Source organism: Xyrauchen texanus, chromosome 22, assembly GCF_025860055.1.
Source record: "Xyrauchen texanus isolate HMW12.3.18 chromosome 22, RBS_HiC_50CHRs, whole genome shotgun sequence".
NCBI lineage: Eukaryota > Metazoa > Chordata > Actinopteri > Cypriniformes > Catostomidae > Xyrauchen > Xyrauchen texanus.
Genome location: NC_068297.1, coordinates 2137622 through 2158692, shown reverse-complemented (window position 1 = coordinate 2158692; position 21071 = coordinate 2137622). Strand labels below are relative to the sequence as shown.

The window sequence follows — 21071 nt, the reverse complement described above, 5'->3', positions numbered from 1 at the left end:
TGTCGTGACCTATCGTGTGGAATGAAGCACTAAGATCTAAAAGCACTAGAAGTGAAATGCAGCCGCGATCAGATGATAAGAGCAAGTCATTTGTAACTCTGATAAGTGCAGTCTCTGTTCTGTGATGGGGCCTAAATCCTGACTGAAATTGTTCATATATTCCATTTCTCTGTAGAAATGAATATAGTTGGATACCACCTTTTCTAATATTTTTGACATAAATGGGAGATTTGAAATCGGTCTATAATTAGCCAGTTCTCCAGGATCAAGCTGTGACTTCTTAATAAGCGGTTTGATAACTGCCATTTTAAAGTTTCTTGGGACATTTCTCAAGGATAGCGAGGAGTTAATATTAAGAAGAGCTTCTGAGATTACAGGGAATACCTCTTTTAAGAGCTTAGTTGGTATTGGAACTATCAAACATGTTGTGGCTTTTGATGTTTCGATAAGTTAAATTGTACAATTGTATATTGTAAATTATAAGGTGATGTTTCAGAATAAATTGTAAAACAGACCTTTTTAATTGGTGGCCCGCAAGCCACATCCGACCCGTTTGGATATCGCTGTGGCCCTTGCGAGATAGTTAGTTATTTCTCTGCAGCATTTCAATATGAATTGAAGGCAGCATTTTTCAAAATGTTGCATTATGTGATGATAAACAGCTGATCACTCACAGACTCATATTTGTCATCAGGTGTTTGTCATCCAGTCCAGAGCACGGCCCATCGTTCTTCGAGCAGGAACTGGCAAATTTGGATCAAGAGAGCGGACAGAAACTGTCAGAACTCAAAGAGCAGCAGCAACAACAGCTGCTGAACCTGCGACAGGAACAATATTACAGCGAGAAATATCTGAAGAAAGAACACATCAAACAGGTGAGCTGAGGGTTGACAATTAACAACAGAATTAACTTAACAGAATAAAAAAAAATTCCCTACAATTTTCATCATTAGGTGAGTTGAACACTCCCCTAAATGCTCTGATTAGATCACTTTACAATCCACCCCTCGGTGGTAATTCAGTAATTGAACCCTGTTGGGTACATCTCAATCAGATATCTGTAGTCTCCTGAGCGCTGTCACAAATGCATTGAAGTTTATATAGTTTATTAATTTATTGATGTGATTATTTATTAATGTGATGCTGCATTTGTAGGTTATAGAGAAGTTGACAGTCATCGCGGAGGAAAACCAGAGCAACCAAATGAAGAAACTCAAGGAACTGTGTGAAAAGTGAGTCTGTTAGATGCATCACAAGCTTCTTTAAAAATGTATGAGACCATGCAGCTTTAACCTTGCTTGTTCGGTCTGTATTTACAGAGAAAAGAAAGAGCTGAAGAAGAAAATGGACAAGAAGAGACAGGAGAAGATCAGTGAGGCCAAATCAAAAGAGAAACATTTAACCGAAGAGTGAGAATTCATACGTTCTTTTTTATCAGCTCTAGATCAGCATTATTACACATCATTATTTGTTTTAAACGAGGCACAGTGATTTTACGTGGAATTTAGACATGGGAGCACTTTTTGGTGTTAAAATACTTTGTTTAAATGTCTTTCAACAGATTATAGACACTCTGTATCTTAATTTACTGTAGCTGAGTCGTTAATGGCTTTAGAGAGAAGCAGTTTAAAAAAAGAAATAATTAATTGATGTTCTGGGAGGCAATTATGTGAAAGAATATGGAACTGTTCCATAAAACCGGCCTCTAGATGGCAATAAAGCACTTTTATAAATTAAAAACTCACCCTATGTCATAACAGTCATTGAGACTTGCTGACCTGTCAGTATAGTGTGTATACTGTATATATACTGTATATATCAATATAGTGTGTATACTGTATATATCAATATAGTGTGTATACTGTATATATACTGTATATATCAATATAGTGTGTATACTGTATATATACTGTATATATCAATACAGTGTGTATACTGTATATATCAATATAGTGTGTATACTGTATATATACTGTATATATCAATACAGTGTGTATACTGTATATATCAATATAGTGTGTATACTGTATATATACTGTATATATCAATATAGTGTGTATACTGTATATATACTGTATATATCAATACAGTGTGTATACTGTATATATCAATATAGTGTGTATACTGTATATATACTGTATATATCAATACAGTGTGTATACTGTATATATACTGTATATATCAATACAGTGTGTATACTGTATATATCAATATAGTGTGTATACTGTATATATACTGTATATGTCAATACAGTATATATACTGTACATATCAATACAGTGTGTATACTGTATATATCAATATATTGTGTATACTGTATATATACTGTATTTATCAATACAGTGTGTATACTGTATATATCAATATAGTGTGTATACTGTATATATACTGTATATATCAATATAGTGTGTATACTGTATATATATACTGTATATATCAATACAGTGTGTATACTGTATATATCAATATAGTGTGTATACTGTATATATACTGTATATATCAATACAGTGTGTATACTGTATATATACTGTATATATCAATACAGTGTGTATACTGTATATATCAATATAGTGTGTATACTGTATATATACTGTATATATATCAATACAGTGTATATACTGTATATATCAATATAGTGTGTATACTGTATATATATCAATATAGTGTGTATACTGTATATATACTGTATATATCAATACAGTGTGTATACTGTATATATCAATATAGTGTGTATACTGTATATATACTGTATATATCAATACAGTGTGTATACTGTATATATACTGTATATATCAATACAGTGTGTATACTGTATATATACTGTATATATCAATACAGTGTGTATACTGTATATATACTGTATATATCAATACAGTGTGTATACTGTATATATCAATATAGTGTGTATACTGTATATATACTGTATATGTCAATACAGTATATATACTGTACATATCAATACAGTGTGTATACTGTATATATCAATATATTGTGTATACTGTATATATACTGTATATATCAATACAGTGTGTATACTGTATATATACTGTATATATCAATACAGTGTGTATACTGTATATATACTGTATATATCAATACAGTGTGTATACTGTATATATACTGTATATATCAATACAGTGTGTATACTGTATATATCAATATATTGTGTATACTGTATATATACTGTATATATCAATACAGTGTGTATACTGTATATATACTGTATATATCAATACAGTGTGTATACTGTATATATACTGTATATATCAATACAGTGTGTATACTGTATATATACTGTATATATCAATACAGTGTGTATACTGTATATATCAATATAGTGTGTATACTGTATATATACTGTATATATCAATACAGTGTGTATACTGTATATATACTGTTTTTATCAATACAGTGTGTATACTGTATATATACTGTATATATCAATACAGTGTGTATACTGTATATATCAATATAGTGTGTATACTGTATATATACTGTATATATCAATATAGTGTGTATACTGTATATATACTGTATATATCAATATAGTGTGTATACTGTATATATACTGTATATATCAATACAGTGTGTATACTGTATATATCAATATAGTGTGTATACTGTATATATACTGTATATATCAATACAGTGTGTATACTGTATATATACTGTATATATCAATACAGTGTGTATACTGTATATATCAATATAGTGTGTATACTGTATATATACTGTATATGTCAATACAGTATATATACTGTACATATCAATACAGTGTGTATACTGTATATATCAATATATTGTGTATACTGTATATATACTGTATTTATCAATACAGTGTGTATACTGTATATATCAATATAGTGTGTATACTGTATATATACTGTATATATCAATATAGTGTGTATACTGTATATATATACTGTATATAACAATACAGTGTGTATACTGTATATATCAATATAGTGTGTATACTGTATATATACTGTATATATCAATACAGTGTGTATACTGTATATATACTGTATATATCAATACAGTGTGTATACTGTATATATCAATATAGTGTGTATACTGTATATATACTGTATATATCAATACAGTGTATATACTGTATATATCAATATAGTGTGTATACTGTATATATATCAATATAGTGTGTATACTGTATATATACTGTATATTATCAATACAGTGTGTATACTGTATATATCAATATAGTGTGTATACTGTATATATACTGTATATATCAATACAGTGTGTATACTGTATATATACTGTATATATCAATACAGTGTGTATACTGTATATATCAATATAGTGTGTATACTGTATATATACTGTATATATCAATACAGTGTATATACTGTATATATCAATACAGTGTGTATACTGTATATATACTGTATATATCAATATAGTGTGTATACTGTATATATACTGTATATATCAATACAGTGTGTATACTGTATATATCAATATATTGTGTATACTGTATATATACTGTATATATCAATACAGTGTGTATACTGTATATATCAATATAGTGTGTATACTGTATATATACTGTATATATCAATACAGTGTGTATACTGTATATATCAATATAGTGTGTATGCTGTATATATACTGTATATATCAATACAGTGTGTATACTGTATATATACTCTATATATCAATACAGTGTGTATACTGTATATATACTGTATATATCAATACAGTGTGTATACTGTATGTATACTGTATATATCAATACAGTGTGTATACTGTATATATCAATATAGTGTGTATACTGTATATATACTGTATATATCAATACAGTGTGTATACTGTATATATACTGTATATATCAATACAGTGTGTATACTGTATATATCAATATAGTGTGTATACTGTATATATACTGTATATATCAATACAGTGTGTATACTGTATATATCAATATAGTGTGTATACTGTATATATCAATACATTGTGTATACTGTATATATACTGTATATATCAATACAGTGTGTATACTGTATATATACTGTATATATCAATACAGTGTGTATACTGTATATATCAATATAGTGTGTATACTGTATATATACTGTATATATCAATACAGTGTGTATACTGTATATATCAATATAGTGTGTATACTGTATATATACTGTATATATCAATACAGTGTGTATACTGTATATATCAATACATTGTGTATACTGTATATATACTGTATATATCAATATAGTGTGTATACTGTATATATCAATATAGTGTGTATACTGTATATATACTGTATATATCAATACAGTGTGTATACTGTATATATCAATACAGTGTGTATACTGTATATATCAATATAGTGTGTATACTGTATATATACTGTATATATCAATATAGTGTGTATACTGTATATATACTGTATATATCAATACAGTGTGTATACTGTATATATCAATATAGTGTGTATACTGTATATATACTGTATATATCAATATAGTGTGTATACTGTATATATACTGTATATATCAATACAGTGTGTATACTGTATATATCAATACAGTGTGTATACTGTATATATCAATATAGTGTGTATACTGTATATATACTGTATATATCAATATAGTGTGTATACTGTATATATACTGTATATATCAATACAGTGTGTATACTGTATATATCAATATAGTGTGTATACTGTATATATCAATACAGTGTGTATACTGTATATATCAATACAGTGTGTATACTGTATATATACTGTATATATCAATACAGTGTGTATACTGTATATATCAATATAGTGTGTATACTGTATATATACTGTATATATCAATATAGTGTGTATACTGTATATATACTGTATATATCAATACAGTGTGTATACTGTATATATCAATACAGTGTGTATACTGTATATATCAATATAGTGTGTATACTGTATATATACTGTATATATCAATATAGTGTGTATACTGTATATATACTGTATATATCAATACAGTGTGTATACTGTATATATCAATATAGTGTGTATACTGTATATATACTGTATATATCAATATAGTGTGTATACTGTATATATCAATATAGTGTGTATATTGTATATATACTGTATATATCAATACAGTGTGTATACTGTATATATCAATATAGTGTGTATACTGTATATATACTGTATATATCAATACAGTGTGTATACTGTATATATCAATATAGTGTGTATACTGTATATATACTGTATATATATCAACATTTATTGGACAGACATAATTATTATACATTTGTTTTATTGATATAAATATTTTTCAAACAGTAAATATTGATTATTTTTTTAGGTTTATTTTCCCTTTTTGTTTAGATGGTCATAGTTTTAAAAATGCCATAATATTTTTGTAATTAATTTTCATAGTTTAATATTGAAAGTCCGGGTATGGGACAAAAACAGGCTAAAATAATCAAACATATAAATAAAAGGCATTTGAAAAGTACCAAAATGAAATGATGGTGACCTGATAAAGAGTTTCCAAGTCAGTTTTAATGAGACCTTTATACAATAAAAACAAAAATATCCATCCATCTTTAATTATCGCAGACAAATCATGAATTAAGTTCATGAGACTTTTGCATTGACTGTGATTTGTGTTTGATTTTAGAGAGAAACTGGAGATCAACAGGTCGTATGTGCATGAGGTGGTGCAACACATTAAGAGGGTAAAACAGTTTTTACATTGCCAAGAAAGAAATATCAAGATTCTTCACACTTTATCCATTAATATTCTTTTGTCATTTCTGTCACCAGTTGGAAGACGCTCAGACAAAAAGACACGAGAAGCTTGTGGAAACACATAAGAACATTTTGCAACAGATACTAGATGAAAAGCCCAAGGTAAGAGTTTTTTTTACGACATGATACCATGGTAATGCCATTGGTTTTACTCTGGTATCATGTAGTAAAACGTGTTTTTTGGAACATGTACCATGGCAGTGCCATGGGATTATTTCAAGTGTCTTGGTAGACCATAGAATACATGGAATTAACACAGTATTTCTATCTGATACCATAATTTGTACCATGTTTTTGGACATGTACCATTGTAGTACCATGGTATTTTTGGTACGGTATGGATACTTTTTGGTACGTTTACGAGTACCTAATGTACTGTGTGGTATATGAATATGGTAATCATTTAATACAAGTCAGGAGTTCACTTTTTTATGGGGCATTGTTTGAAATGTTGTATATACTGCATATAAATGAATTAAATATTTATATATATATACACACACACACACAACAGTTAGTTCCGGTCCTAGAATCTGATTGGACGGGAGACGTTCCATGAGCACTGATGGTCTGACACCATCATCACTCGGACGCTTCACTGTGTGTGTATCACTCCGCTTGTATTCCTGCCGATCTAAACTAAAGTGTAAGAATAGTGCAGATCTAGTAAGAGCTTCTGTTTGTCTTTTTTTTCTTACTTTACATATGTTAGCCAGAAGGTGGTGATTTTTGTGTGTAATATGAGCTAGTTGGTGACATGAAGTGAATCCGCATCAGCCGTTTACAAACAACAGCTCTTCGTGATCGCTTGATTTGCTACTATACTACTAAAGCTAGGAAATAACTTTAAACAGCTTTAAATTAACAACTTCAGCATTACAGCTCATCACAGCTAATAAACAAAACAGACTGATTAATTGCACAATGGGAGCTGTTTAAAATGGCAGAGGACATTGCGGCTTCTTTAGTGATCGACTCTTGTGCACCGGCTACCACGAAATAGGGAGAAATACCCCCACATGGATGTTATTTTAACACTGAGAAAGCTGATCTTCAGAAAGCTGACAGCATCTCTCCTCGGAGTGGCAACAGATGATCACACACGCTCCATATCTCTCTCTCTCTCTCTCTCTCTCTCTCTCCCTCTCCTTCTCTCTGTCTAATACACACACACTCCATCTCTCTCTCTCTCTCTCTCTCTCTCTCTCTCTCTCTCTCACACACACACACTCCATCTCTCTCTCTCTCTCACACACACACACACACACACACACACACACACACACTCCATCTCTCTCTCTCCCTCTCTCTGTCTAACACACACACACTCTCCATCTCTCTTTCTCTCTCTCTCTCTCTCACACACACTCACACACATACTCCATCTCTCTCTCTCTCTCTCTCTCTCTCTCTCTGACACACACACACACACTCCATCTCTCTCTCTCTCACCCTCTCTCTCTCTCTCTCTGACACACACACACTTCATCTTTCTCTCTCTCTCTCTCTCTCTCGCTCACACACACACACACACACACACACACACACACACTCACACACATACTCCATCTCTCTCTCTCTCTCACACACACACACACACACACACACACACACACACACACACACACACATCCTTGTATATATCACACAATGCAAAACATTTTTCTTTTTTTTATATTTACTTTGTTTTTTTAATCACTATATGCCATTTTGTGTAACATCCTTTAGTTAAATAATTTTTTTTGCAAAACAAAAACATGTTTGGCTGCAGTTTCCCAGTGAAGTGTCCAGCGGGTGAGTAACAGGGTAACAGGGTGAAAATAAGTGTTTATAAATTCAAAATCAGCCATTGTAGTCGTGATTTGTGTGGAAGTGGATAATACGCACAGTTGTTGTAGCGCCTCTAGTGTTCATTTCACCAGGAAACTGCGGCGAAACGTTGAACGCGGCACGTAAAACTCAGTTTTCAAAAATGTAGTTATAGTAACGTTCATTCTGTGAGACTAGGTTGTTCGTTTCAAACCTAACAAAGATGGTTTTATAAGTATTTACTGGTTATCATGGACATATCTCTGATATATCATCTTTTGACAGTATCACACCATATCTTTGTACATGTTTTATATGCATAATGTGAGCAATATTGAGGGCTTTCCGAAGCAACATGGTGACTTTTCTTGATTTATTTGTGCAAATATAATACCTATTGCTTCATGCTGTTAAAAGCCTGAAAGGTCTGTATTTACTGCAGCACTCTTGAATATTGATCCGTATCTGTCAATACTGTCTCATTTCACATTATGGGCAAGCGTGAACGGCCCGGCTCGTACAATTGGCGCACAGCAGACAATATTCACCCGCTGTGCCGCATCACAAGTGCAATTTATGACATGAGAAATCTGACAAAACCATTAAACATTCACAATCATAGACACTTTTAAAGATATTGTTTAAAACTAGATTTCTTACAGAAATGCTTCGGTGTTCTGTTCTGTCTTCTCATCAACAAGCCGCATGATTTGAGGTATCATTCATGTCTGTGGCACAAACGGAGGTTTAATACATTGTGTTAAGTCTGAGCAATAGTAATAGCGCCATTGATGTCTCCTCACAGCTTCAGAATGATCTGGACCAGGAGTACCAGGACAAATTCCGGCGACTTCCGCTGGAGATCCAGGAGTTTGTGCAGGAAAGCACCAAGAGGAAGACTGAGGATGGTGATCAGGAAGTTCTGCCCTCGTCCGACACACTGGAGAAACTCACGCACAAGGGCGCGCAATCTGAAGACGACACGGAAGAAGAGAAGAAAGACTGATCGTGTGATGTCATACAACCTTCTGGATTGCTTCCCAATTCACTTTCACGTTTGATCAAAGACGTAAGGTTTGTGTTTGCTCTGGAAGATATCAAAAACAGACAACCAAAAAAAGTATTCATGGAGCATTGAATTGGATACGTGACCTTTGGCTCAATTTTTCTTTTTTTTGTACTAAAGTTTTTCATTTATTTCAGTTTTTGTACAGCTGCTTGACTGAGTACAAATGAAGGTTTTAAATGTGAATTATTTCTAGTGTCCTGTTGATGTGCTTCTCATAATAATGAATGAAAACAGAAGTGTTTTATTGTTAAAGAGGGTTCGGGACACGAGCACTGATTGCAATTGTAGCTATTATTTCATCTTTTATGAGTTATTCTTTTAAAAACATTTTGGTCAGTTCACCCCAAAAACAAAAGTCAAAATTATAAGAAATTATATTTTACACTGGGAAAATTAAACCTTTATTTTAGGACTGTAAGGATTTTTTTGCATTGAGGGCATATTCTCATGACAATTATATAACCCCCCCAAAATCACTGTAATATAATGATTTTGAACATTTAATTCAGCATTCATTAAAGCCAGTGCAACAAATGCTACTATGCTGTATAATGACTTTACAATTGTATTCATAGTTCATTATTTTATCACATTGTAGTAACAATTTTTATTTATGTATTTATATATAATTACATTTACATTTATTCATTTGGCAGACGCTTTTATCCAAAGTGACTTACAAAAGAGGAAGAACATCAGCGAATCATCTTAGGGAGACAGTGGTACAAAAAGTGCCATATTACAAAGTTTCACTATCATCAGAATAGTATACAAAACAGATTTAAGTGCAACAAGAAATGTAAATAATATATATATATATATATATATATATATATATATATATATATATATATATATATATATTTTTTTTTTTTAGCCGTTTTTTGAAGATAGAGAGTGAGTTAGCTTCCCGGATTGAGTTGGGAAGGTCATTCCACCACCGTGGTATGATGAAACTGAAAGTCCGGGAAAGTGTTTTGGTTCCTCTTTGTTTTGGTACGACAAGACAACGTTCCTTAGCCGACCGCAGGCTTCTGGTGGGAACGTAGCTCTGCATAAATGTTTTTAGGTATGCTAGAGCAGACCCAGTGACTGTTTTATATGCCAGCATCAGGGCCTTGAATTTAATACGTGCATGAACCGGCAGCCAGTGGAGAGAGACAAAGAGTGGTGTAACAATATATATATATATTATTTTTTTTTATTATTACTGTAATGAGAAATGGGGGAGGAAATGTTCTTAATTTGTCACAAAATGATGTCACAATGCCAAAAAATCTTAATGGTTTGGAAAACGGGTTACATTTTTAAGCAAATAATAGAATTACAAAACAACAATATATATATATATATATATATTAATATCTATTATATTTATTGATTTATTTTTTAATTATTATTATTATTTTTATTTTGTTATATGGCCCGGACATGTTCTAAGAAATGTTATTTCAAGTACAGTAAGTCTATTTTAGGACCATTAGGATTTTTTGTTTTTAATTTTAGGATTTTAATTTTTAGTTTCATAACAATTAAGCACACTGACTCAAATTATCATTACTGTATAGTAAAAAATGTATACAATATTGCTATACAGTAATAAAATGTTAGTTATTTTGTTTAATCATTTTCTTTTTTTTTTTGTTGTATTTAAATCTGCATAAATTAAAGGCAGTACAACAAATCTCTCTCTCTCTCTCTCTCTCTCTCTCTCTCTCTCTCTCTCTCTCTCTCTATATATATATATTTAAATAGCATTTAAGTAATACAAATTAGATTTTTTGTATTACAGTAATGAGATTGTGGGATGAAATTGAGCTAAATTGTCATTATATTAATGCCACAATGCAAAACTTCTTATTGTTTAAAAAAAAAAAATAGGCCTAATTTACTGTATGCAAAATGAAATTGATTATTTCTTTCTTTTAGTTTTATGGTGAAATATGATGCCGGACTTGTTCTAAGAAATTATATTTTGCGTAATTTATTTTAGGACCATTAGGATTTCTTTCTTATAATTATTTTAGGATTTGTATTGTAGGATTTAAGACAATTAAGCACTTAAACAAAAATTATTCTTACTGTACAGTACAAATATACAATATTACTATTCTTTACATACTTTATTTTGTTTAATAAATTATTTAATTATTATTTAAATCTGCATAAATTAAAAGCAGTATGAGAGATGCATTTTTTTTTGCATTGCAGTAATACAATGTTTTACATTAATGAGATTGTTGGGGGGTGCACTTAATTGTCATGAAAATTATTTCACAATGCAAAACATCTTATAGGTTAAAAAAAAAAGGCTAATTTAATTTTCTAATTTAAAATGTAATTTCTTATTTTGTTCTTTTGAGTCTGAGGTGAAATATGCTTTTGTGAGACTGACCCGTACAGATGTGAAACTCTATGGAAGGTTCCTGGTTTATTTGCACTGAAACGATGATGATATTTAATTCATCTGATTGCAAAAGTTGCTTCTGTTAGTTTATTTCATTTTGAGAGATTGCATTTTAAAGGAACCCTTAACAGGTGAGTTTACACCTGCGTGGATATATATGAGACACATTTCGGTCTGCAGCTGCTGAAATTGAGTTTTCAGGGATGCACGCCACAGTCAGCGAGCGCTTCATGCTTCTATACATTTGTACATGTCAGCAATACAGCAATATAGCTAATGTAGTAACTATTATCAATTTGTGGTGTATTTAAAGCTATAATAATAATAATAATTGATTTTTTGGACCCATAACAAACATTAACACCTTTTGTAGGTAGTTCTATTTGCATATATTTCTGTGTTTTATTTGCTGTATTAAGGGAATATTTTAATTCCTCACGTTCTCTGTTTAGGACGGTTTGTTATCAACTTATTTCATTTGTAAGTACAGTGTATAATAAGGGCAGATTTTTTTAATTAGCATTAAAAATAGGGTGTGAATCTCATGAATATATTTCCTAGTCACATTTAACTCCATATATATATCATTTGAAGCCTTTTTGTTTTTCATTAGTTTTTTTGCATTGTGACATTATTTTCCTGATATTAATGCACATTTCTCATTAATGCATCCAGACTTTTTACTTTAGTGAAATACGATGAGATTTTTATTAAAATATATATAAATATATGTAAAGATAATTATGAGGGAATATTTCCCAAAAAAAAATGTGTAATTGTTTTTATTTATTTTTTTATTTAAAATTAATGCATATATTTCATTTACATTTATTTAATATAATTTTATTTTATTTAAATGTATTACAAATATTAAAAAAATATATATATTTTATTTTATATATTTCTTTTTGGGGTGAAATATGACTTGGACATGCTTTTAACCGATTTCGTGAGATGCACATTGAATAAAATCAGTAGTGCAGATATAGATGACAAAAACATATAAATATAAATATATATATATATATATATGCACTTTGGATGTCCCGAGGTATTTTCATCATTATGCAATCTTTCTACATCAGTCAAAGAGAGTCAAAAAGCATGTACATTTCCTTTTTAATAAGTCATTTTGTTTAGATATGGATGTAGTATATGCTTAAAGACTTTATGCAGTTCAAATGGATTGTGAATTCTTTATTACATTATGACATAATTGTATAATTCATAGTTTCTTTAAGCACTTTGGTTACATTCTGATTTGGTTAGTTGTACATTACAGGTTATGTAATTATATGAACGTTGTCATTAATGTTCTGTATATTTGCAAGGTTTGATTTTTTTGCTCAGTTGCAATATGCGATCTATGTGAACCACTGAAAAAAGTGCCAAAATCTTGTTTTAGACTGTTGAAAGCTTGCATATGCTGGTTTGGTCTATATACAGACTTACCATTTGCTTTATGTCTCTTTGAATACATTAGAAAGCAGCACGATACATTTGCAACTACCAAACGTATTAGACTTATCATTTATTTATTGACTTCATTTCCCCATATGTAATAGTTTACATTTGAAATGAATCCTGTATCCTGTATATATTCACTTCGAGAAGTCTTTTTACTACACGATTGATTCTGTGCATTGTTTCATTTCCACCAAAATCTTTTTGCAATGTAAGATTACTTGAATTACTTTTATGACTGATGATTTTTGATGGTTTTGAAGTGAAGTCCTGTGCCTTTGAATGTTCAATCTCTGTTAGATGTGGAATGTAAAAAGTGTTGATGACTAGAGCTCATTTTTTGTATAAACTGTAAGCGCACTTTTAAGATATTTCTACAGAATTATGATAGATATGACGTGTCGAACTGTTGACGTGTATGCTCGTGAATGCCACATACTTTTGTTTCCGTTCACAGACAAGATTACATTTAATAACGTCTGGTTTCGTCCAGTTTTGTTGAATCTCAAATAACATCTTTGGAAGACAAATATTGTTGAATGTGAGTTGTGCTCGTGCTGTGCATTTGGTTTTAATAAAACTGTTCTTGTGGGACTTTAAACACTATAAAATATGTCTTGCATGTTTTGTTTATTGTTTTTTTGCCATAACTTCAATTCGTTGTATTTATGTATACACACATGCCTTAAAGTCTGAAATATATAGTTCAGTTAACACACATTGGGGGGGTCAAAATCAAAAGTAACTGGTACAGTCAGTATCTGTGTGGCCACCAGCTGCATTAAGTACCACAGTGCATCTCTTCCTCATGGACGGCACCAGATTTGCCTGTTCTTGCTGTGAGATGTTCCCCCAATCTTCCACCAAGGCACTTCCAGGTTGCCAGACATGTCTGGGGGGATTGGCCCTAGCCCTCACCCTCCGATCCAACAGGTCCCAGACATGCTCAATGGGATTGAGATCCGGACTCTTCACTAGCCATGGCAGAACACTGCCAAACCTGTCCTGCAAGAAATCACGGACAGAACGAGCAGTATGGCTGGTGGCATTGTCATGCGGGAGGGTCATGTCAGGATGAGTCTGCAGGAAGGGTACCACATGAGGGAGGAGGATGTCTTCCCTGTAACGGACTGTAACGGACAGCCATTGAGATTGCCTGCAATGACAGCAAGCTCAAAGCTCAGTCCGATGATGCTGTAACACACCGCCCCAGACTATGACGGACCCTCCACCTCCAAATCGATCCTGCTCCAGAGTACAGGCCTCAGTGTAACGCTCATTCCTTTGATGATAAACGCGAGTCTGACCATCACCCCTGGAGAGACAAAACTGTGACTCGTCAATGAAGAGCACTTTTTGCCAGTCCGTTGCCTATGGGCACAAACCCACCTTTGCTGGACCAGACAGGTGTTGCCGGTGATGTCTGGTACGGACCTGCCTTACAACAGGCCAACAATCCTCTCGGTCTATTGCGGACAGTCTCAGCACTGATGGAGGGATTGTGCATTCCTGGTGTAACTCGGGCTGTTGTTGTTGCCATCCTGTACCTGTCCCGCAGGTGTCATATTCAGATGTACCGATCCTGTGCAGGTGTTGTTACACGAGGTCTGCCACTGCGAGGACGATCAGCTGTTCTTCCGGTCTCCCTGTAGCACTGTCTTAGGCGTCTCACAGTACGGACATTGCAATTTATTGCCCTGGCCACATCTGCAGTCCTCATGCCTCAATACAGCACGCCTAATGCACATTCACGTAGATGAGCAGGGACCATGGGCATCTTTCTTTAGGTGTTTTGAGTCAGTAGAAAGGTCACTTTAGTGCCCTAAGTTTTAATAACTGTGACCTTAATCGCCAACCGTCCGTAAGCTGTTAGTGTCTTAACAACCGTTCCACAGGTGCATGTTCATTAATTGTTTATGGTTCATTGAAAACCTACATTATGTTACATTCTACTGTTTCAGTCTAGTTATTGATATTTTCAAAACTAATCCCAGGACAATTACAGGACATGCTTTGTCTTATGTGTCAAGTAAATTAATTCTTTACCCTCAAGGAAGATCATCAATCTCACTGTCTATTTCCAGCTCTCATCATCCGCTGTCACTGTTAAGTCACAGTGACTGTGTCCTCCAGTGCTTTTGGTTTTATTTGCCCTCCCGATGGATTGTTGGTGACCCCTGGGAAGTGTGCACTTGTGTTGAACCTCAAGCAGCTGCTGTTTCAGGCCACTGATGGTCTCACCCCCATGTTTTGTCTGAAACATGTGCTCGGTTCATTACAAGAGTGTTTGTCCAACATTCAAGTGACATGAATGTTGAGTCAAAATAGCGCACAAGGAGAGCTGAGAGAGAATAGTATGTGTATAAGATGCCATTGTGTTTACAGGTCATCTAACATCAGTATAAATCTACCGTACAGTTATCTAACCTTAATCTCATCATAATTGTTAGTGCTTCTTTTACACCGCTTCATTTTGAAGTAAGAGTTTGTCCAAAAAAGAACATTTTGTCACTATTTACTCAACCTAATGCCATTTCAATCCAATATGATTGTCTGTCTAACGAAGAACACAAAAGGCAGAGTTCAAGATTTTCACTGAATAACAACTTAAAATGCAATCAGTTTGTCACATAATGGCGCTATATGGCTTCAGAAGACTTTGAATACAACGCACACAACATATGGACTTCTTTTATGAGGCTTTTTGGAGCTTTATTATTTTATAGTATGTGAAAGCGCATAGTAAACATTCTCCTTTACTGTTCATGGGAGAAAGAAAATAATTTGGAGTTGGAAGAAATGAAGTCATTTGTATTTGTATAACGCTTTTCAAAACACACATCGTTTCAAAGCAGCTTTACAGGAAATAATGCATGAACAGAAACAAAAATAAAAATGTAATATTGAAAAAGTCTTATGGTGCGTTCACTTACAACGTGAAGCGGCGCGATTACATACAAAGTCAAATGCAAATAGATGCGAATTTGCGCCGGGCGGCGCGAATGAAGCGAATGACGGAATATTTGATCTCGAGCGAGAAATTTTCATGATGCGTTGTTGCGAAAGCTCATCAGCATTGAGATTGTCCGGATGTCACTGACGTAGTAGCAGAAGAATTCGGGAAAAATGGATGTCGATCACGAAAAAAAGACACCGCTTGGAGGAACGTGAGTGAGGAAGTTGGACTACCTGGTAAGTTCTGAAAATATGCGTGACTGCTTGATTCCAGCTATTGGTTGAACTTTACTATGAACCAACTTGTAGAAACCCATCTTAGTGTACTTTTCCGGAAGAGAAGTGGGAATATTCACGGGTTCACGTTACTCACGTGAACACGAGTTTAAATACAAATATATTGATTTTCAAAGGACAGATTGGTATCAAATATAACACCTAAATTCTTTACTGAAGTAGACAACGTAACAGTACATCCATCAGGAGTCAGTAGCTTATTTTTAGAAGTTATTGGGCCAATAATTAGTACCTCTGTTTTGTTGGAATTGAGTAGAAGGAAATTTCTGGCCATCCAATCTTTGATTGCATTGATACACTCTGCTAATTTGGAGAACTGTGAAATTTCATCAAGTTTAGAATCGGGTTTTGAAGAAATGTAAAGTTGGGTTTTGTCGGCATAACAGTAGAAACTTATTCCATGATTCCTGATAATGCCTCCCAGGGGAAGCATATATAAGGAGAAAAGCAGAGGCCCTAAAACTGACCCCTGTGGCACTCCATAATGAACTTTTGTTTGATTTGACAATTCCTCGTTTACATAGACAAAGTGGTAGCGGTCTGCTAAATATGACCTAAACCATGCTAATGCAATTCCACAAATGCCAACATAATTCTCCAGCCTATTCAAGAGAATGTCATGATCTCGTGTTGAATGCAGCACTAAGATCTAAAAGCACTAGAAGTGAAATGCAGCCGCGATCAGATGATAAGAGCAAGTCATTTGTGTTTTGAGCACAAAGTCTTAATTCAGTTTCTGTATTTGCAGTTTGGAGATTCCACCGGCATGTGGTCATAAAGTTCGTGTCCAAAATCTGAAAACATGGCGGAACATCAGATGTCTTAGATTTGTGTTAAGCTAACGTATTTCTATTCCTCTTTCATTGCATACAGTCCATTTACACGACCAACTTCTTATGAATGTGCTGTCTTTGTTTATATCGCTGCGATAGGAAGCAGACTTGCCAGAGATGAACCTCCAAATTAAATAGCATTTGACCCAGCCCATTAGAAGCAATTTCGCCAAACCCACTTGCGCCTAGACTTAGTCCTTGCTTGCACGAAAATACCAAAACTTCATGGTCATGCCCATTGACTATGCGCTTATGATTTATCACACAGCGCTTTGCTTAGTGCTAGCTAGCTTCAAATATCCATGGTCATTTAGAAAAAACTAAATAATAATATTAATAAAATAATAACATTAACTTTTTTTATGGCAATGTGTCTCTCTCTAGTTTTATGGTCAATCTTCTCGCTTTCTGTTCATTTGTTTATCTGTAGTTGTATGCGTTTGTCCATTTTGACCCATGTGAATGGAAAGAGGCCTGTCAGGAGGTACTCTACGACCTTTTTTTAATATGTCTTAAGTGTCTAAATACTTTTTGATACCACTGTATGTCTAGCTTGAGCATTGCAAACCCTGACTTTTATCTGATTCTCCTCAGTATCAGAAGAACTTTTGCTTCAGTTAAAACTGAGAAGGGGATTTTCCAAGCCCAATTCTCACTACTTAGCAGGTCCTCATGGTGGCGCGGTTACTCGCCTCAATCCGGGGTGGCGGAGGACAAGTCTCAGTTGCCTCCGCTTCTGAGACCGTCAATCCGCGCATCTTATCACGTGACTCGTCCTGCATGACACCGCGGAGACTCACAGCATGTGGAGGCTCATGCTACTCTCCACGATCCACACACAACTCACCACACGCCCCATTGAGAGCGAGAACCACTAATCACCACCACGAGGAGGTTACCCCATGTGACTCTACCCTCCCTAGCAACCGTGCCAATTTGGTTGTTTAGGAGACCCGGCTGGAGCCACTCAGCACACCCTTGATTCAACCTCACGACTCCAGGTGTGATAGTCATCGTCAATACTCGCTGAGATACCCATTCATAATAATTTAATGTTTTGCATTATTTGTTCCTGTGAGTGTGTTTACATGCACACCAATAATTCATAAAGGAATTTTCTAGGTTCAATACAAGTTAAGTTCAACTGACAGCATTTGTGGAATAATTACCACAAAAATTTATTTTGATTCCTCTTTTTATTACAAAAAGCAAAAATCGAGGTCACAGTGAGGCGCTACAGTGAAAGTGAATGAGGGATTAAATGTGACGCTTCTAATTTTAGAAAACACATTTATTATTAACACATTTTTCTGCAGCGGATACTTTTATACAAAAGGTTTTCACTAAACTTCATTGTGTCAACATGTATATTGTTTGCGTCTTATGTGGAGGTAGACCGCTAATCGGTTGAATGATATTTTAACCAATATATAAAATTTTCCACTTAATCGGTCATCGGTTCTTTAAAGGGATAGTTCACTCAAAATGAAAACTCTCTCATCATTTACTCACCCTCATGCCATCCCAGATGTGTGTGCCTTTCTTTCTTCTGCAGAACACAAACAAAGATTTCTAAAAGAATATCTCAGCTCTGTAGGTCCTCACAATGCAAGTGAATGGTGACCAGAACTTTGAAGCTCCAAAAGCACATGAAGCTTTAAAGTTTTCGTCACCATTCACTTGCACTGTGAGGACTTACTCATTTGTGTCTTCAAAATCTTCATTTGTGTTCAGCAGTATAAAGAAAGTCACACATATCTGGGATGGCATGAGGGTGAGTAAATGATGAGAGAATTTTCCTTTTGGGTGAACTGTCCCTTTAAGATCCCGTTTACCGATAATGTAGGACACAAAATCTTTACATTTTAAATATTAATTAGGCTAAATGAGGCGCTTTCAACAAGTGTATATTGCAATCGGTTATGCATATCGGTTATCAGACACTTAAACCAAAAATAATCAGTATCGTATCCGTCATTTAAGCGAATATCAGTCGATCTCTAGTACTTGTGCCTATAGTGAGTATTTTAACGATTACAGATTGGCCCCATTTACTTCCATTGATCGTGAAAGCCCTAATTAACCGTGGAAATACCATGTTCTTAAGAATGGCATTTTTGAAGTACTGTACCATATGTCATAAATGGAGTGGTGGTGGCGTAGTGGGCTAAAGCACAGAACTGGTAATCAGAAGGTTGCTGGTTCGATCCCCACAGCCACCACCATTGTGTCCTTGAGTAAGACACTTAACTCCAGGTTGCTCCGGGGGGATTGTCCCTGTAATAAGTGCACTGTAAGTCACTTTGGATAAAAGTGTCTGCCAAATGCATAAATATAAATGTATGCTCATCATTCAGTATGATGGTATGTCAAAATGGCATCATCTGAGACATCACAGTGCCATGTACGCATTAGTAAGTGCTATATCTGTTTTACTTTGCACAAATATTTATTAAACTCTAAAAGTTCTTGTTACCATATTGCTCAATATTTCATGTCCATTGTTTTAATACAGGTTGCTATAGAATAAGCAGGATAATGCACTTGCCATTTTGCTAAATAAACCCCTTTGGAATGAAACAAGATCCCCTCTACTTCACTTCAAAAATCATCTGTTATGTAAACACATTTGTGTAATATTTGAGCGCCACCTGGTGTTAAAGGAGAGTAAACATTGCTTGGTTTCTCATCTGCCTTGTAAAAGAGAAAGATGGGACTCAACATCCATATTGGACTGTATGAATGAATAAACTGATCTGTGCAGGTTTTTGATGTCTTATGAGAATGCTGCCGTGTTTCTGGATTGTTTGGAGGTTTATCAGGAGATTGTTTTTTAATTTTTTGGTTTTCTAATAGTTTTTTAAGGATCCCTATTAGCGGATGCCATGACAGTCAGCTAATCTTCCTGGGGTCCAAACATGACGTACTTCACATAACTTTACATACACTTAATTGCATATATGTTAAATAGCATTACCATACTGTACATCAGTATATATATACATACATTTATAGAAAATGCATATATACATTTACGCATTTGGCAGACACTTTTATCCAAAGCGACTTACAGTGCACTTATTACAGGGACAATCCCCCCAGAGCAACCTGGAGTTAAGTGTCTTACTCAAGGACACAATGGTGGTGGCTGTGGGGTTCAAACCAGCAACCTTCTGATTACCAGTTATGTGCTTTAGCCCACTACACCACCACATGTGCACTGATGACATGAAAAATGTCCTGCTCTTCATTTCCTGTTGACCTTGTGATTATTAGTAAATACAGTACAGTAAATGTTTTCACTGAAAAACAGTAATAGATGGGAAAAGTATAAAAACAGAAATGTAATGATATATACAGGATGTCATCCAGGGAATTAAAGAAACAGCTTTCGTGACATCTGAGTATCCTTTGATTCTGTCCCTTGAGATCCACTGCACACATGAATGTTATCGACACTGAA

At 33.9% G+C, this 21071-nt stretch overlaps 2 protein-coding genes across 2 annotated transcripts in view; one reads left to right on the top strand and one right to left on the bottom strand.

Moving 5' to 3' along the window:
* The window catches only part of LOC127662283 (1-phosphatidylinositol 4,5-bisphosphate phosphodiesterase beta-1), a 77102-nt gene extending 67513 nt beyond the window's left edge, over nt 1-9589 (top strand). Inside the window, exons 27-32 of the mRNA XM_052153413.1 lie at nt 695-875; nt 1156-1232; nt 1320-1409; nt 6644-6701; nt 6790-6876; nt 9389-9589. Coding sequence (XP_052009373.1) covers nt 695-875; nt 1156-1232; nt 1320-1409; nt 6644-6701; nt 6790-6876; nt 9389-9589 — 694 coding nt within the window. The remainder of the gene's footprint in view (nt 1-694; nt 876-1155; nt 1233-1319; nt 1410-6643; nt 6702-6789; nt 6877-9388) is intronic.
* Nucleotides 1-21071, bottom strand: part of LOC127662459 (thioredoxin-related transmembrane protein 4-like) — a 115056-nt gene that overhangs the window by 79270 nt on the left and 14715 nt on the right. The gene's annotated exons all lie outside the window — the stretch shown is intronic.